At 43.2% G+C, this 19,232-nt stretch overlaps 1 protein-coding gene across 2 annotated transcripts in view; it reads right to left on the reverse strand.

Annotated features, from left to right (window-relative positions):
* Nucleotides 1-8,210, reverse strand: part of GPM6B (glycoprotein M6B) — a 106,439-nt gene extending 98,229 nt beyond the window's left edge. The window contains exon 1 of one of the 2 annotated variants that reach the window (XM_054065751.1): nucleotides 8,055-8,210. In XM_054065751.1, the coding sequence (XP_053921726.1) occupies nucleotides 8,055-8,058 (4 nt within the window). In that variant the 5' untranslated portion in view covers nucleotides 8,059-8,210. The remainder of the gene's footprint in view (nucleotides 1-8,054) is intronic. The other variant, XM_054065711.1, reaches the window with a different exon arrangement.
* Between the last annotated feature and the right edge of the window lie 11,022 nt (nucleotides 8,211-19,232).

Below are 19,232 nucleotides of genomic sequence, written 5' to 3' on the forward strand. Positions count from 1 at the left end.
TCCATCACAGAGCCTAAGTATATGTTGCATTAAGAGTTATTGTTCACTACACCCTGCAAGTTGTGGGCTCTCAACATATGTGCCAGAGCAGATCCCTAGGCTTGCACCAGAAGATCTCAGCTCCAAACACTCCCACTATCTCCTTCCTCTTGTCTGGTTTGGGTTTTTTTGGTGGTTTTTTTTTTTTTTTGGTAATACATGTCTAAGCAGCTCAAGAAAAGCATCTGATTTCCCATAAGGGAAGTTTCATGTGGAAAACTTCTTTTCAGCTGTGTGCCTAACAAATACAACTACTCATTTTACACTTTTGTTTGGGAAAGTGCAGATATTTATGTCAACACAGTTCTGGTAACAAAAGCATGAGTTTACAAACAAACAGCGCTCATTTAAAACCTTAGAAAAGTTATTCTTTAAAAAAATCAAAACCAAAATACACAGAGAACCACCATCAGCAAAATGAATATTGCTTTAATAGAGACGTTAGGAAAAAGTATTGAATATCCTGCCAGAAATCTGCACTAACTCAGATTTGCACAGCATGGTGCATGCCCAGAACTTCATTCCAAAGCCTGACAGAGGCTCTCAGAATCTTGAACTTAAGCAGCTTTAAAAAGAAGTCTCAAATTGATGAAAGCATTGTCTTGTCATGAAACACCAGTGTCTCACCAGAAAGCAAAACATACATAAACCCATGGAGTTTTAAAAAAATCTAGGGTAAACCTCTCTTGAAGATATACTAAGGTTGAACAGCAGCTGCTCTCCTGGGCAGGCTCACAAAGGGCACGGGTGGAAGCCCGTAGGCAGTCAATTCTCACCTTCACCCAGCAGCTTCACTAATGCATATTTGGTATTTGAACTGAAAAGCCTGAATTAATTTTCTATCATGCAAGCTGATAAACACGCAGACTAAAAGGTAAAGCAAAATCCAGACACTGGAGAGTCTCAGTTAGGTGTGCCTTGCTGGCAGCACGAGAAAGTCAGATTCCTCCTCAGTTCACCATCAGTGGCAGGCTCCACAGCTCCAGCTCAGCAAAACAACCAATAAGCCCAAACGTATGTTTCCAATATTAGGAAAAAACAGTGCATACTCAAAACCTAATACGCCGCTGGCTAGACTCCCATCACTTACTCTGGTTTTTGGGTCTCTCAACCAGCCATATCATTTACACAAGGTCTCCCTTCTGCCTGCCAGTCCACAAACCAGCACCTAGAAGGCAAGCCAGCTGCTTCCTTACTCCTGAGCCACTAATGGGGCAAGTTTTGCCATTTGCTTTCAACGCAATCCCATTCACTGATTTTAGACTAAGGCAATTCTTATATTTTCATCGGTATTGAAGAAATTTATACATAGCCAGTTTTAGGCTGTAATATGCAATGACTGCATATTTTAATATGCTTTTAATAAAACATAATAACCCCCCCACAAAATTATGAGGGCTGTATCTTATGTTGGATACTCCAAATCATATCATAACTTCTCCATTACCCAGGTCCCAGCTTTTGTAGAACCACAGTCCTTTTCAACATTCTCCCCCTCCAGGCAAAAAAGAAGTCCCCAAACACTAAGTACAAACACATTCCCGAAAGTTGCTTCCTGTACATATAACTTCAGGCTAAAATTTCTAAGTGTCAAAAGCACTCAACTATCAAAGTATGAAACAAACACACACAAGACTGATGCACAGCAAAGCAGTGAGGTTCATACAATGCGATAGCTCTGAGTCAGGCACATCTTTCTATTAATGAAACATGAGCTCCATTCAGTTTGAAATTGCTGCTATTCAAACAGCTCCAAAAAAAAATGGAGAACAAAAGATTTTGAATTCTCATAGTTCTTTGCTTCGCTTGTAAATGTTTCCCAAGCCGCAAATCCACATGCAAGCTTTTGAGCCTAAAGCCCAAGAGACAAATAATTACGGAGCAGGAGACTGCCAAAGCACCAAGACAGAGCAGCAACAGAAGGTAAAAAACAGCTGAAGACTAAGCGTACGTACAATGCTATCTGCTTGTTACAATGAATGGTCAAAACTCCTCCACTGCTGATCACTGTGTTTGCAGGGGAGGGGCGACATAGAATTTCAACAGGCACAGCCACCCTGGCACCCCAGCTGTCAGAGGTTCATGCCTGCCTGGAGAAGAGAAGTTGGGAGAGGATCAGAAGATGAGATTCCTCCCCCAGTACTGTCAGGCTGAGTTTGCTTCCTCTGGGCCACAGCCTACGTTCCATATGACTTGGAAGAAGCCACCTTACAAGATGGATGTGATGGACAAGAGCCATCACAGTTCTGTTTTGTCCTTTGCCCATTGTGGGTACTGCTCTGTTAATCCTCTCAGTACACACTTCTGCATCTGTACAGAGCCTTGCAGGATCAGCTGAGATCTATTACTTTAACATAAACCTCTTCAATGTCCGGCATGGAAACCACACTATCTTTCCTTACATTTGCTCACCATGACTCAAACCCAGAGGAACTCATACCCAAACAGATTTTAAGGAACCAGCCAGGAAAACAGAAAATATTTTGATTTTGCTGGTTGGCTCAAACCAATCCAGCCACACGCACACCGAGTCGAACCCTGGAAAATGATCCCCACAAAACGTGTCACCGCACACCCCACCAGACCAGCACCCCAGCATGCACTCTACTGGGAGTGAGCCTTGGCCACACACTCTGGGGAAAAAGCACGTATGTTAGAAGGACTCTATAAGCAAATATATATGTCCTCTGCAGCACTAACATTGTGGTGCCACAAAGGGAACAATTTTTTGTGGGTAGACCTCAGCAACCCACAGGAAGGCAGCTCCCATGGCTCCATGCAAGCTTTCGGTGTGTAAAAACACCGAAAGGTACTGAGGACGTATCCATGGGGACCAGGTGTGTGACTCTAAGGAGGGCTGAAGGGCACACACAGCTGGGATTTACATGGGGGAGGTCAAAAACAAGAGAAATCCAGCAGTTTCAGTGGGAAGAACAGCCATTGTGGGGAGTGTGGTAATGCAACAACCCACAGCAGCTCCCTTTGCAAACTCCGTAGCTCAGTGGAATTTCACTGGACAGAATGTTCTTGCACTTCTAGAAAGATAACAATGCATTTGCATCCAAATACCATCAGTGGAAGTACAATACGTGCAGTGATTCTGCGTCTGGCTGTACATCTATATCCCAGGGAAAACAAAATCCTTGTTACAACAACGTGCACCCACTCAGCGACGACACAAAAGAGATACCAAGATGCAGGCTTCACTGGGTTTATTTTAACCTTATGTTGAAATGGACTCACTACTTATTTTTCAGACTAATAACTTTAGATATTACTAAATACCGAACGGGACTTTGAGCAAGTGAAAACATGTCCCTGCCCCAGCACAGGGATTGGATTAGATGATCTTCAAAGGTCCCTTCCAACTCAAATCATTCTGTGATTGGCTAGCATTAGCCTTCAGAAAAAAAAAAAGCTATAGAAAAATTACTGTTTAAAAAATGATGCTTGTAACATGACAACTGCTGGAATAAATAGGACATGGAAACAAACTTTGAGAAAAAATACCTGTCTTGAGAAAAATAATTAAAGTCCTTTAAACATTGAAAGTGACCTGCAGATTCCAATTGGTTTAAGGAATTCTAGAAACACACACAAAACGACAGATAATCAGGCACTGTCACAGTTCAGCCCTCCCACAGATGTAATCTATAATCCAGTATGTTTTTCTGAAATGTAACTTCTCAAGATCTATTATGACACACATGGGACAGCAGATTTTTCTATATTATTGAAACACACATTTAGAAAGAGAACAAGAGGGAGAATCTGTAAATATGGTGAAAGCACCATTTTTTTAGGATACTGGGGAATATCTGAAATTCACAACATCTTCTCTTCAACGACCTTCTCAGACAAAAAGGTGAGAAGGCAAAATTAATTTGCCAGTCAGAAGGCAAAATTAAGTACTTTTTAACAGCCTAAGCCGGCGTGGTAGAGACAGAGAAAGGGCAGCAGTATAGAATTGTATATTTCACAGGTTTTAAAAGAAGATAGATTTAATATTAGTTGGGTTTTGTTAACAGGAATGAGGTCAAATATATTTAAGAGGTGCAGGATTTAAGAGACTACTGACTACAACACTTGGCAATTGAAATCCAGCCACGCTTAATGACCAATACTAATCAGATTTTACTGTTACTGTGACATAGAAAAGATCCAGCTCCCTCCTGGAAAAGTGTACAGGTGAATAGAAAGAAAGAGGACTGATTCTCTTTCAAGATTTGCCCCTAGCTGTTTATAAGAAGGAAGTCTGGTTTAGGGACTATTTGAACCTACTTTGGGCACATTTCATATAACAGCTGAAAAGGTGAGGACTGTTTCTGTGAGTGGCAGAAGCCCCTAAGGTGGAACTCCCAATGTTACTGCCTGCAGGGAGGGATGGTTCGCTCTGAGATGCAGGAAGAGCTGCAGGAGCTGGATGTACTACGGACGGTGTGAAGGACAAGGCGATAGCCCCAGTACAGCACAGATGCCCCTCAGAACTTGTGGGTCTGCAGGCTCCAGGAGGCAGCAGTTCCTGCACAGGGAATGCAGAGAGATGGGACACAAACCCACATGGAGATGCGTATAATTTCATCCCCTAATCGTGTTCTCCTTAGTGTCTTCTTTTTAAAAATCAAAGAAAACGTAATACACGTAATACATTCTGCTCCAATCACTTTTCTTACTTGAAAGCAAGAGTCTGGGGAGTACAAACAAGAAAAGGTGTAAAATTATGAAACCACACAGCTCCGAAGAAATGATGCTGTATCACGCTTTTCTAACTTTTAGGAATTAAAAACCTTTTGCATTATTTCTTCATTTCATAAAACAACAGCCCCTTCCCACCTCCTAGATGAGACACAATATTTGGGAGAGTGTGTGCCATGACCTAAGACACCAGTGGGTGGGTCTTCTAGCACAGGATGCACAAAGCACTGTGCTGGTCTAATACTGACGACTCTCTAACCAGACACAAACCCTAACTGGTGCTGAACGCAAGACGCCTGACTTTTTGAAGTGCCGAGGGAGCCAAAGTTCCAATGAACATCAATGACCATGGTGGGCCCTCAGCACCTCCAAAACGAATAAAAAAAATGATGATCAGCCCAAGCAAGCCAGTTCTACACAAAAGTTTTGTGTGAGCAAGGACAATTCAAATGGTTCCAATAAGAACCAGTCAAATGCATCCTTACAGTTGGATTGGAAAGCTTGATACAGTGCCAGGGCTCCAAACAAGTCCTGGTTAAATGGTCACATCAGCCTCGGCCTACCTAAGGCCAAAGCAGCAGTTATGCAATGGCATAAACAAAACATCGTATTCATGCGAGACTGGGTCCCCAGCCAACAAAGACTTCTTTTTGTGTCTTCTTTTTGAAGTTTTTTGATTGAAATTTGTGCTAGAAGTCCCTCTCTCAACTGATCACACCACTGTTACCCAGTCAGGCGTGACTTGACCATCCAACAATGTTTCCAAGCAAAGAAATTGGCAGATCTTGGAGTTTTGTGCTACTGTCATCATTATGAGCAAAATGTTCAAGAAACGCTTTCTTCTCTCCACTCCCTTTTTCTCAACTGTTACATTCAGGACAAGACATTCTATACGGGTATAAAACACACATTTCACCCACTTTTGTAGATCCACAATTTGAAAGACTCAGTGTAGTGTTCTTTCAAGATTTTAGGAGTAAAAGATTTACTGCTCCTCAAGATCAAACCCCCACAAACATTTCAAACCCTCATGCAACTTAATATACTGAAGAAAAATCAATTTCTTAGACTTATCAGCAACGACACTTAAGAACAATTTTACATGGGTTATCTAACAAATTTTATTCCTCCTCCAAATAAAACGTTGTAATCCAATGAATACACTTCTTTTAACAGGACACTTGAAAACATCCCTTTCTCTCCTTCTGCCTTTCATCCCCATTCCAAGATTTATTTGACATTAATCCATGGCAGTGTAAAAGTGCACATTAGGGAAAGGATTCTAAGATACAGATAGACATGGAGAGGCGGTCAACTTTACAGTTTCATTTAATATCAAAAGTTGACATAGGGAAAGCAGTGTAAAAAGTGAGTGTTGGAATATATATGCAAAAAATAAGCTTTGTGGTGCCGATAATACTGCTGGTTTGTCTGTTTCAGCCTCCAGAGCTACAGGGGCAGTAGTAATCAATACTTTAACTGAGAGAGATGCTGGAAACTTCAAAAATGCTTAGTAAAAAGGATTGTAATACTACAGGAGTCTGATCTTCACTAAGCTATGGAACAAACCCGTTAACAAGCATTTAGAAATTAAGGAATTAGGTGATGCGAATTAATTTAACAAAGTAGCAACCAGAGGAATTCTGTCAGCTTCCTTTCGCTTTGGCTGAGTAATTAATCCTTTTTAATTTTTTCTTCTCCTTAATTAAAACCAGAGACAGTGCCAGCATCAGTATGTGCATATTAAAACTTGAGCACGCACCGATAGCTCTACTCTAGCAGCTGCAACCCCTAAGCAAGAATACACTACTGGCAAACTGGACCAAAGATAATGCTGCATCATTTATTTCTTCTTTTTTTTTTTTTTTTTTTTCCCCCTAAACCTCCTAACTTTAATTACTGCTTACATCATTTGGATCTCTTGTTGTCGAAAGGAATGCCCGCAGGAAGGAGCTCGCAGGAAGGAGCCCATGCTAAAAGGATGCGAGCTCTGTAGGTGTGTTGTCTATGGAATGACCCATGCGCAGGACGAACCGTTCCCTTGCCAGGGCCCCACTTCTGCTCGTGTTAATGCACTCACAAATTCAGATGCAGTTCTTTCCTCCTGGGATGTGCCAGACAGGACCCCTGCCCCTCTTTGCTTCAGATGCTGGCACTAAGGGTACCCCTGACCCCCAGAGGGTCCTGCTTCTTACGTCTCTCCCTGCAGTGCTTCCCTCCCTATAAATTTAGGAGTGGATTAACACGCACCTACAGCGCTCGCATCCTTTTAGCGCGGGCTGCTTCCCGCGAGCATTCCTTTCAACCAACAACAAATCCAAATGAATTAAGCAGTAATGAAAATTAGGAGTGCTTCCCTCCCTGTAAGTTTGGCAACAGAAGCTGCCACTTTCCATCGATGCCAAGTTCTCTCCGCCACTACAGGAAGGAAAAGCACGCCACGTTATCCCAACGACCCACGGGATTCCCCAATGCTCACACCAAAACGCATTATGCCCGTACTCAACGCTTCCCACCTGCAAAAAAAAATTCAGGTCCACTCCCTGTGCCCGGCGTTTATCCGTCCTCTCCCCCGGCAGAGCCCGAACCGCACCCCGGGGCGCACAGAGGGGGCTCGGCGGGACCCCCGAGGGGAAACCCGAGCGACACCGAATCGCTGCCAGCCCCGATGGGGGCTCGGGACCGGGGCAGCCGAGCCGCTCCCGCCTCCCCGGCTCCAGGGGACAACGCACACTCCGTGCCGGCTGCGCACAAAAGCCTCCACGAAACTAGAGCGTCTTGCATTACTATTAATTTCTTTTGGGTTTTTTTTTTTTTTTTTCCTTTTTTTAAAGGAAAGGGGAACGCTCTGCAGCCGGCGAGGTCCCGGTGCCCCCCCGCTCCCGGAGTTCCAGCGGCAGCAGCCCCAGCGGAGCGAGAGGCGCGAAGGGGCAGGCGTCTCCATCCTGTTCCTCCGAGCGTGCAACAGGCGGCTGCCCCCACCCCGCAGCGCCCCCGGGGCTGCCCCGCTCCTGCCCCCGCTCCCCGCAGCCCCGGCTCCCCTTGCACACCCAGCAGCGGCGGCTCTCCCTAAGCTCCCGGCTCCCCCTGCATCCCCGCAGCAGGGGCTCCCCCTGCACCCCCTGCATCCCCATAGCGGGAGCTCCCTTTGTACCCCCGGCTCCCCTTGCACCCGTGGCTCCCCCTGCATCCTCTGCTCCCCCGACTCTCCTTGCACCCTCACAGCAAGAGCTCCCTTTGCACTCCCGGCTTCCCCCGCATCCCCGGCTCCCCCCGCCATCCCCGCAGCGGGGGCTCCCCCCGCATCCCGTGCCGCTCACCCATGTCTGTCGCCCCGCTGCGGGGAGGGAGCAGGGCAGGCTCTCTCTTCGCCGGGCTGCGCTGTGCCGGGGCGGGAGCCGCTCGCACACTGTGGGTCCCCACTGGCCTCCGGCGGCTGCGGCGCGGCGAGGAGGGGCGGGGACGGCCCCGCCTGCCTCCCGCACCGCCCGCGGGGCGCCCGGGCCCGTCCCGTCCCTGCCCGCCGCGGGGCAGAGCTGCCGCAGCGCCCCGGCGCGGGGGGACCCCGAAACAGCCCTGCGTGCGTACCTCCAACGCGGTTCTCCTCCAGGGTTTGTCATTCGCTTCCAGGCGGGACCCCTGCCCCTCTCTTCGCTTGGGATGCCGGGCACTAAGGGCACCCCTGACCTTCAGAGGCTCCTGCTGCTTAATGTCTCTTGCCGGCAATGGCAAGGGCGCTCTGCCCAAACATGACGTTATTTCATTAATACCTATTTCCCTATTCTTTATTTCTCTGCCTCTTCTGACCCGGTGAATGCTGCTTCGCAGAGTTCACCCAGCACTGCGGCAGCTGCCGCTCCCATGAGGTTCCAGCCACGCAACCTTGGGCTCGAGGTGACTCGCGAGAAATGTATCTGAGCTTTTGGGAAAACCAGTGAAGGGAAACCCCTAAGTAACAGACTGGGGTGGTTTAGGGGCATATGGATGGCTTCTCCGCTAGGAGCTTACTGGTGAACCCCCCCATACAGAGCTACCTTGGGCGCACCAATAACTGTGCTGCACGGGAATAAGCCTTCAGAGGCGCAGGCAGTGGGAATGGACAAGAGGGGCCAAGTCAGCTTTTTCAGTTTAGTTGCTTTTCTCAGTTGGACTTTGACCATCAGGGTGATTTGATTGCTTCAGACGCAAAGGCCAGCACTTCAGTGAGAACAAATGCTTCTACGGTGACTAATATCAATCAGGTTGTGCTGATTTACATTAATTGGGTACTTGGCATGCATTTCTGTTGCCTTTATCGTGATAATACTATCATTTTCTGTTATTTACATAGAATGTAAGGATATACATTTCACCTTCTCCCATGATTATTAACAAATTGATCCGTTAAATTATATAACCATATTATTCTTCTCTAAGTGAGATCGATTGCTTAAGAACACATATTAATAAAACACGAAGGCAAAGGCGTGACTAAAACACGAACACTCCTTGGCATGGGAATTAGTCCGTACTTGGCAATTTCCAGCCTCTGCTCCTGAAGTGGTATGTGTCTGCGCTCACATAGAAAATTGTGATGTTAAAGCTATGGTTTGTTTTCCGTTATAAGAAAAATCCCAGTCTCGCGGGGCCAAAATAATCTGAAGCTTTTGTATTGATCAAGGAACACATCATAGAAACACAGAATGGTTTGGGTTGGAAAGGACCTTAAAGATCACTTAGTTCAAACCCTCCTGCCATGGGCAGGGACGCTTCCCACTAGATCTGACTGTTGAATATGCATTTTTCCAGTAAAGACTATGGGCCCAACATCATGCAAGCACTGCAGCATTGGGGAGTAAATGCTTCTTCTCTAAGAGGTGATAAGTGGATTGATTAGGTAAGCCATTTCATAAGGTAGGAAAAAAGAATCATACTAAAGCTGATCACTAGCAATCTGCTTCTAGTCCGCACTGGGAATTAAGAGTAGATGAGCTATGCACCTTTGAAAAATGAGATTAATTATGCAAATAGCACATGACCCTTACCTAGAGTGGCTAAATAGCACTGAAACATGGCAGGAACTGAAGGCACCCAGCTCTTATTATGAGGGTCTACATTTGTTTTATTTTTAAAGATAATTTATATAGTTAAATTTATGTTCTGTGACACTCTTGCAGCATACTGCTTGATTAATATTAGTATCAGCTGGAAAACAGGTCTGTGATTCTGACTATGTTTGCACTTATGGGTAACTTTGCATCATTGAAATCCATGAGACTAGTTGTGCAAGGGAAACTGGTCAGCCTGGTCAGTGCTATCCGTGCTGTGTTGACATACTTGAACTCAAGTATTGGGTAGACATTCCTGTGGTAGTTGTCCATGTTAACACGAATGCAGTGAGAGAAGGGAGAAGCTGTCCTTTGTTAGCTTTCTGTCATCCTCTGAAATATTGGTCATTTTTGTTGTCAAAGATCAAAGCAAAGAACAGCTTTGATTGATATTGATTATGGCTCAGCAGCCAATGGGCATTTCCACTCAGAGATACTGAGTCTCTGACAAGTGAAGAAAGAAGTTGGCAGGGCTGACGTCAGAAGTTTTGGTTCCTTAAGAAAACTGCGTCACAATACTCAAATGAGGTCAAGAAGGCAGGAGTACTTAGCTGGAATTTCTACTAGGAACAGAAACTAACGGATTTCATTTCAGAACTAAGATGTCTGTATAAACAGGTCCTTCCCTACTTGGGAAAGGCTTATGATTGGATTCTGGTCCATGCTCTTACCCTTATCTAGTACATAACAGTAAGAAGAAAGGCTGGAGTGTGCAGCATTTCAGCAAGTCTCAGTAGCTGAATGGCTCCTTGGGTGGTAGAGCTGGTAGCCATAACGTAGTGCTAAAAGCCTGCTGTAAATTATGCTGGAAACCAGACTGATCCTGCCAGTCATGGTATCAAAGGATTGTATAAAAGAGTTAGTGCCACTGCAAATCTAATCTATAAAAGAGAAGGGGAAGGTTAGAATTCTGCATTGATTAATGTCATTTGTTGTCTATGCTGAGTGCTCAAAGCCTTTTCCATAGGCTGGGTAACAACCTGTGAACGTTTCTCTATTTGTAGTGTGTGATATCAGGTATTTAAAGAAATGTGTTCACTCTCTGTACCAATATGCTTGGTGTATTTCCTAACCTAGTTCGAAGCAGTTTGCTCTTCTCTGGAGATGTTTTAAGGAGGCCATCTGATTTGCAGAAGAAAATTTAAGCTGAATTTCAATGTCAAGATCAGTCAAGGAGAGGTAATATGGAACGGAAGTGTCTTATCGGTTGCAACTGAGACCACATTATCAAGTTGAAAATCCATATTTTACTGTTTGACCATTTCCAGCAATCAGTGGTGAAACAGATTCCGAGAACTCCATCTGTCTCCTCACTTCTTCAGTAAAGAATATCCTATCTCTAAAAAAAAAAAATCCCTTTTTTCCTTGTGGACAGCAACCTGTTTGCTTATCTATTTTCCACTGCTACCGTCTTTCCTCAGGCTGCCTAACTAGACAGATTACCCTAGATATGGAAACCTATCCAACTGAAAGCAGAATCGAAGGCAGTATGTTTCCACTTATTGTTTTAGCTTAGACCGAACATTTAGTTGCATTAAAGATGGTAGTTTAATAAAAAAGATGTTCTAGTGGGATGCCTGCTTTGATGGGTTCTCGGCTCACATATATTGTGTCTTTTTGTTGGCCATATGTTAGCCCCCTCCCATGGCTTCATCTACTAGCAGTGAAGCTAAGGCTTAATCATGAATACTACTTCTTCTGACTGCCATACAGGCAGTGCCAGTGGATAGCAATCATTGCCAGTTTCCAGGGGATTAGAGAGAGTCTTTAGAGTGCCACTCCTGCACTTAATTTTGCAAAAATCCTGTGAGTCTCCGAAACCTTATACAATTGGAGACTAACAGAACAGCCTCCCTTTCAAAGTTAACACAGGTGTACTTCAGATTTAAGGGAATCAGAAGTGATAAAATCTGATTTAGTTGTAGTGAGTGTTCTCTGTGGCCTTTCTCAAGGGGGTTCATCGGTCCTCTCTGTCTCCAGCTTTTGTGATTCCATGTACAGTCGAGGTATGCTGAAGTTTTTCTCTCCCATGTGATCTTCCATTCAAAGTACTGTTACAGAAGCCACGGATGTCAAAGAGAAATAAGATGACAATTGGATCACTTTGTACTGTCACCTGCATGCAAAGAAGAGGTGACCTCTTTGTGTTTTGAACTCAGCATCTTGATGTAGATTAAGGGGAATGACTCATGCTCTCCTATGTCATTTGTACTTTTTATATGAAGCTGATCCACTTTAGACTCAAACTGCTGCTACCAAAACCCCTTCTTAATGCTCACTGCAGAGATCTGTTTGCAAAGTTCATCGAGCAAAATGCTGAACAAAATTGTTCGGATCATTGGCACTGCGTAGTCTGGGGGAAAAGAGAGAAAGGAAAAGATTAAAAAAAAGAAGTAACTCAGTGGTTTAGCCAGCATGTAGGTAGTCCTCCTGGATTTTAACATTCAGGTACAATTGTGTAAGGAATAAATATTCTTTAAAATGAAAAATGCTTCTTATTAGCAAGTAAGTCATATTTCCAGCAACCATTTCTCAATATGTAAATATGAGCAGTGATTGCTTTAGAATAGATATAATTATATATTCAACAGAATGCATAATTTTTTCCCCAATGAACCATAGTTAATTTTATCTGAAAATTAGTGATTACCATTTTGCTGTTAATTATGGAGAACTAAATACGTCTTCAGTATTAAAGATAGACTCATTTCTGTCTCATAAACCCTAAGTCACTTGTGGAATAACCGATGTCACGTTATGATTTTAATGATACAAAAAACCTAATTAGACTATATCACTGAAAATGAAGGATTAATATTTAGCTTAGGACCTCTGGCAACTAAAGAATCATCATTCACTTAGTTATGTGTGAGGGAGCTTACCCTAAGAACAGTATTTTGCGCTTAAATGCATGGCTATTCTGTTAGTGTTCATGAGCGATACAAGTCTGAGGGGGAAGACCAGAGGGAAGAGAGTGATAGTATTAGCTGGTTTTATTCTGGATACACACACTCGCTTCTGTGTCTTTCTCTGCCTGCATGCCACGTAGGTAACCCATAGCTGGTAGGGGACCAGGTAGGAGATAATGTGAGGTCTGAAAGAGGGTGGATGGTCTCAGTAAGGCATTAAACAGACCAGAAAGCTTGTGAGAGTGAAAGAGTAAACTAACATCTCTAAAACTGGATGCTTATTATACAGAAAGAATACAAGTCAGTATGACCTTTCCTTCTGTGTGCAGCCCACCTTGTTTCATCCTCCCTGATGTGGATGAGAAATGCCGACAACCCTTTCTCAAAGTGAGGCAGAGAAAAGTCTTACCTCCGGCTATGAGAGTCACAATAAAATGATCCTGGAGAAGGCACTCTTCTGAACACCTAACTCTAAAACATCCAGGCTCAAAAATGGACTTCAGTATGGTCAGAGATGGTGGGTTCAGTCTACAAGCTTGGCTATAAACATTCACTGAAGTGCTTTGCTAAGTTGCTGTTATGTTGTGGGCTAGGATCCTGTGGGCTGGAGAAGCCAGTCTGTCTTTAGGAGGAGCTGACTCAAATGTATGGATTATCCAACATTTTCGTTAGCACCAATGGGGATATTTGAATGTAAAATAATTTGCAAATGAAGAAACCAGACCGGGGCCAAATGCACACTCAAGGATCATTAGCATTCAACCTCAGAGCAATTTCTTTGGGAGCCTATATGTACTCATTGCAATATCCTGAAAATAATTGCATACATATGTATGTTAGCCCCACCCTCCAGAGGTATCAATAGACTTACCCTAAGTTTTATGCTGACTTGCAAATTAAGGGAATAGACTTTATTTTAAGAGTGTTGAACACATGGCTGTCATCCAATAACTTGAGTATGGCACCCACCCAAGAAAGTGCTCCAAGGCAGTGTAATCAGGACAGAATTCCTGGCAAAAGTACATTTTCAGACAAGGCTCACTCTCTTTTTCCAAAGTAGAAAACTCTTTTGATGACAAGCACGGAGAGTATTTAAGAACATTCTCAGGTGGCTTTTTTTTTTTTTTTCCCCCCAAACTGAAAATCAAACTCAAAGAACTGGAAAAGAAAACTGCAGGACTCCTTTTTACACTTTTCCTGATCAAGTTGGGCAGTGCAGGCTGAGTAACAGCCAGCTGATTTCATTTTAGTTCTCATTTTTTTCAATTCTGTCAATAGGCACAAGCTTGTAAAATATTGCAGAAGGTTTTAATTCTGCTTTGTAAACAGAAATGGTGCCTAAGACTTAAACTGTGTCAGAAAGCTGAGTTAAATTCTCTTTTAATGGACTACGCAGCTTTAGTTTTCTACCAGTATACACTTCAAAATGCAGATTGGGGTTTTGTGTTGGGGTTCCCTCTCCAGCCAAGCACACACAATGTTTTACTGCCTCCGTATTGCTCTTCATGCTTTGCGGTCCACTTCTAGCAAATGTGTTTTTTGGCAAAAATGTAATATATTGCAGGAAAGATGGGAATGACTCAGTAATTCAACATCAGTGTAACTCGCTCAACATGCCCAACAGCACAGCAGCACAGTGCAACCAGGCTGCAGAGGATGGATGTCCTGTGCGGTGGGAGCTATGGCAGCTGGTGAAACCCAGCAGGTTCTTCACTGGTAGGTAATAAAACTGGGACTAAGGCATGATGTCCTCCATCAGCTCAGTGGGGTTTTAGAAGGAAAGTATGGGGTTAGGTCTGCTGGTATAATGGAAATGCTTCGCTTCCCTCTGACTTCACACAAAGCTAAATCCTTTAGACGGGTCAGAAATGTAACATTCCGGAAGAAAAAAGCACAACCCACTCAGGTCAGATGAATGACAGCCCTCCAGCAAAGCCTAACCAGGATGAGAATGCAACTGAGGAACTGGAAAAATAACCATGTGATGAAGTTTGATATTAAACCTTACTTTTGGAAAATGAGTTTAACATCTCATTCCCTAGACTAATAAACTTGTGTTTTCCCTCAAAAAAATCCTAACAGCTGTTGCAAACATAAACATTTTCCTCCTGTTTTCAATTCAGACAATGAATTTTTGCAAATGCCGAGCATTAAAAATAAAAAAGGCAGGACACTGTAGTCACCCATACATATCCATTCTCCAATTAGGAGAGATGTAAAAGTAAATAAACGAAAGTGTCAAGGTCTTACACTAGTAATCATTTTATCATTCATTTATAGCATACATAAGATAGGTTGGAGAGCCTGAATTTTTTAAATAAAGATCCCTTTTTTTAAGAATCTTGTTATTTGATTCTTGTTATCTTGGATATCATATTCAGCAAACAGAAAAACAGTACCGTTCCAGGAGAGGAATGTAATAAAACTTTTTATTAAAGCTATATTAAACATGGGCTACTGTCATAGGTGTATTTGGATACTTACTTTTTGTACTTTTTGTAGATTCAGTTCAGGCCAAACTCAAGTCTTTGTTAGCTGCCAGATAGCCTAGAACATTCATTCCGGCCTCCCATATTCCAAGGAAATAACTTCTTTGTGTTGAAAAGATGAAAGGGACACAGACAAACCAAACATCACATGAACCAGGCAGACAAAATGACCCAGGACCATTAAAGAAGTTACAGAAAATGCAGCTTGGGAAATTGTTTCTAAAGGCAACAGCACTTCTAGCAGCCCTTGGGCCTTCCCTGTTTGGAGCCCACCTTGAAAAGGATGCAGAAGTGCATGCCCAGGCCTTGAAGTAGTGTGTAATGGGTCATCTATATGAAAACAGTAATGGGATGATGCTGTAATGAGCGTGGAGATGATCACCTGGATGCCTGGAGGTAGATGATCTAGTGGAAGATGATCAGCAACCTGCTGTAGCTCAAGGTGTCCCTGCCCATAGTAGGGGTCATTGGAACTACATGAACTTTAAGGTCCCTTCCAAACCATTCCATGATTCTATGATTCTATGACTCTATGATTCTATGATGTGCACGAGGAACAGGAGACAAGACCTAGCACTGGCTTTCAGACCTGCTGCATTTCTGCAGGAGAAGAGAGGCTGGAGCAGAGGTGAATGAGATCAACAAGCTGGCAATTAAGGCAACAAAACCAGGAGGAGTCAGGAAAAGATGCAGAGAAAGAGGCAAGGCTCTGGAAGCAAGCCCAGTAATGAACAAACCAAGAGACAATGTTTATATTTCAGAAAGGAAAAAAAAGGTCTTATTACAGCTATTTATAAGGCACCAGCTGCTGCTTCACCTGCAGTGCCATGTAGCCCCATCTCTGAAGCGGCTGTGTACGTGTTGGTGGCTTGTGTCCTTTCTTTCCTATGATTCCCACAGGCTTTGGACCATGCTCCTATAGATTTTCAAGCTTAAGAATTCCAGCAAGTAAAGTTAGAAAGTTGTAGCCATTAAAATAATAGGTGATCCCTAGATAAAGCAAACAGTGCTATGTAGAGAATTTATTAGCGGCAGGCATAGAAGCCTGTATCAGCACTTTACTGATGGATAAATCAGTGGGTTTGCTAATGAGGTTTCGGTTCTCTCGATTGAATTGGATTTGTAAGAGAGAAATGCAGCTGCAGACTGAATTGCTTTATATGACAAGAGAATAATGAGTAGCCAATCCTGAACACCCAGGGTTTCTGTATATGTGGGATAATTTAGCTTCTGTTCTTGTTGTTATTATTTTATATGCAAATGGAATTATCAATGCCTTTATATAATCACTTCCTGGATCACATCTATTCTAGAGTTTTTGCCTGTTTCTGTGCAAGAAAAATTTTATCCACTTGTTTTAGCCAGGGTTTAACACTAAATCCTAGTCCTACTGGAGCCTGTGTGAATAGGCCATAGATATGGCCTATTCAGAGGATGTTGACGGTAAACAGAAAATACTGGAACTGCCTGTAGGTTATGAAAGTGCTATATTTATTTGGAGATAGGGCCATTACCTTATGCTGTTATCTGCATGTTACATGTGTTGGGTTTTGCATATTTGATGTTTACTTAACATGCATATCAGGTTAACAGTAGCGTTTTGGAGATGATCTGGCTAAGTGCCCTCATCAGCCTCTTGCTAGGTTGTTCTCTGGGGTTCCAAGCCAGTAAATCACTATGTGTTTTAAGCTCTAAATAGGCTACTGCTCCCCCTCTGAAGGATCACGCTGAGCTGAAGCAATGCTCAGTGAAAAAGTAGAAAGTGGAATGCCAGCTGGCCAAAGAGGGATGAAAAGAGAGAAAAAAAAGAGATAAAATCATTCTTAATTTGAGAAACTGCCTTAGAAATGTCCTCATCTGCTGTGTGGGAACAGATCTTGGTTGCATGGTTAGTCTTTGAAATGGCTAAGCTCCTGAATTACAGTTACACCTTGCCATGGGAGAGATAGAGTTGACAAGAGAAGTACTGTTCAGATACACTATAAATTAAACAGATGGATTGTGAAGTCCAAGGCTCTGTATTCAGTAATTGTTCCTCCCACTAGGAGGAACAAAACCTTACAGAAGCTTGCCCTGGTGCTCAACAGGATCACGGTGGTTTCATTGCACTGCAACTTTAGAAAGGCTTCAGTCAGTAGTTAAGAGAAGTGGTGATATTTACCATGGGTGATTGACTGGAGTCTGCTCACAGTGTGGAGACATGAACTGGTGGTGACACCTTTCCCAGCACTTGCACAGCATGAGGAAGTTTTGTGGTTTAATTAGGAAAAGAGGAGCAAGTGATCTTCCCTCTGCCACCAACACCTCAGGGACAGCACTGTGGGAAGGGCATTGGTACTTTGGGCTTTTAGCATTATGGTGCCAGAGGCACTGACTTTTTTCTGGTCATCTGAAATAGTCCTTCTCATTCACTCTGCTGGTTGCTGAGTGTCTGGGCAACATTTCGTGCCCTGCTTGTGGGAGGCGGACAGGAGTGTAGGAGCTGAGAGAACAGAATCAAGCTGCAGAAGAATGTGCATTGGGGTGGAGGGATCGGAGCTTCTGTGGAAAAGATGAGGGAGCAAGAAGGGAGCATAGGTAGACTGAAAATGACAGGCAGGAGACATTTTGGAAACTGCTCAGCTAGATCCTTGGAGATCTAAAGGATGATGAACATTGCCAGAATGTCTAGGTTTCTGCTTACTGTCCTGATTTCAGCTGGGATAGAGCTAGTTTTCTTCGTAGTAACTGGTATAGTGCTGTGCTTTGGATTTAGCGTGAGAATAATGTTTACACACTGAAGTTTTCAGTTGTTGCTAAGCAGTGATTGTACTAAGTAAAGGACTTTTCCGCTTGGCGTGCTCTGCCAGTGAGCAGGTGCACAAGAAGCTGGGAGGGAGCATAACCAGGACAGCTGACCCAAACTGGCCAAATAGGTATTTCATACCATATGACATCATGCTCAGTATATAAACCGGGAGGAATTGGCTAAGGGATTGGTATTGCTGCTCGGGGATGGGCTGGGCATCAGTCAACAGGTGGCGAGCAACTGCATTGTGCATCGCTTGTCTTGTATGTTCTTTTATTTTCATTATTATTATTATTCTCTCTTCCTTTGCTGTCCTATTAAACTGTCTTTTTCTCAGCCCATGAATCTTATTTTTTCCCCATCCTCCTCTCCATCCCACTGGTGGTGGTGGTGTGTGTGTATGAGCAAGTGACTGCATGGTGCTATTGTTGCAGGCTGGAGTTAAACTACAGCATAGAAAAATCATAGAACCATAGAATTATTTAGGTTGGAAAAGCCCTTTAAAATGCATCACAGTGCATATCCACTTAATTCCAGGTAGCTTTGTGGGGATGGCGGCAGTGGGAGAGGCAGTGTAGGTGTTTTTCCTACATTCAGTATGTATTGAGATGTTATTTCAAGCTCTGCAAAGTGAAGCTGCTCAGCCGTTCACATTTAAAGGTTGCTCGGCTAAGAAGCATTAAAAAAAAACTTTCAAATTTTATTTTGGGAGATCAAGAATTAAAATAATATTGGAAAATCAACAAACCCAAAAAAATTTTTTTGACACTTTCTCTTCACAATTATTATTATCATTTTGGACACACTACCAAGGAAAAAAAATCTGCATTGTGCTTGAGATTCTGTTGTATATTTTCTAGCATTACAGTGGTTTTACATCATTTCACACTTCAAAAGCCTGACATGAAGGAAGTTAAACTTGCAAAATAAAACAGTTCAATTACTGATTTTTAATATGTTATTTTAACATATTAAAATATTTTAAGGTTCAACAACAGAAGCTTATGGTATGTTTTACTCCATCAGTATGTGGTATCTTCTTGGACTGAAGCGAACAGTTCTGCTACATTGATGGGACCATCGCACTCCAGGCTATGCTTGGAATGACAGTTTCCACAATGTAACACAAACCACTAGCGCAGTTAATTGTCATCAATGTATTTACTACAAAAAAGCTTTACCCATAGCCATGCTGGAGAAACAGATTTCATCTTGCTAGACTTGA

The sequence above is a fragment of the Cuculus canorus genome, chromosome 1 (genome assembly GCF_017976375.1).
Source record: "Cuculus canorus isolate bCucCan1 chromosome 1, bCucCan1.pri, whole genome shotgun sequence".
Classification (NCBI taxonomy): domain Eukaryota; kingdom Metazoa; phylum Chordata; class Aves; order Cuculiformes; family Cuculidae; genus Cuculus; species Cuculus canorus.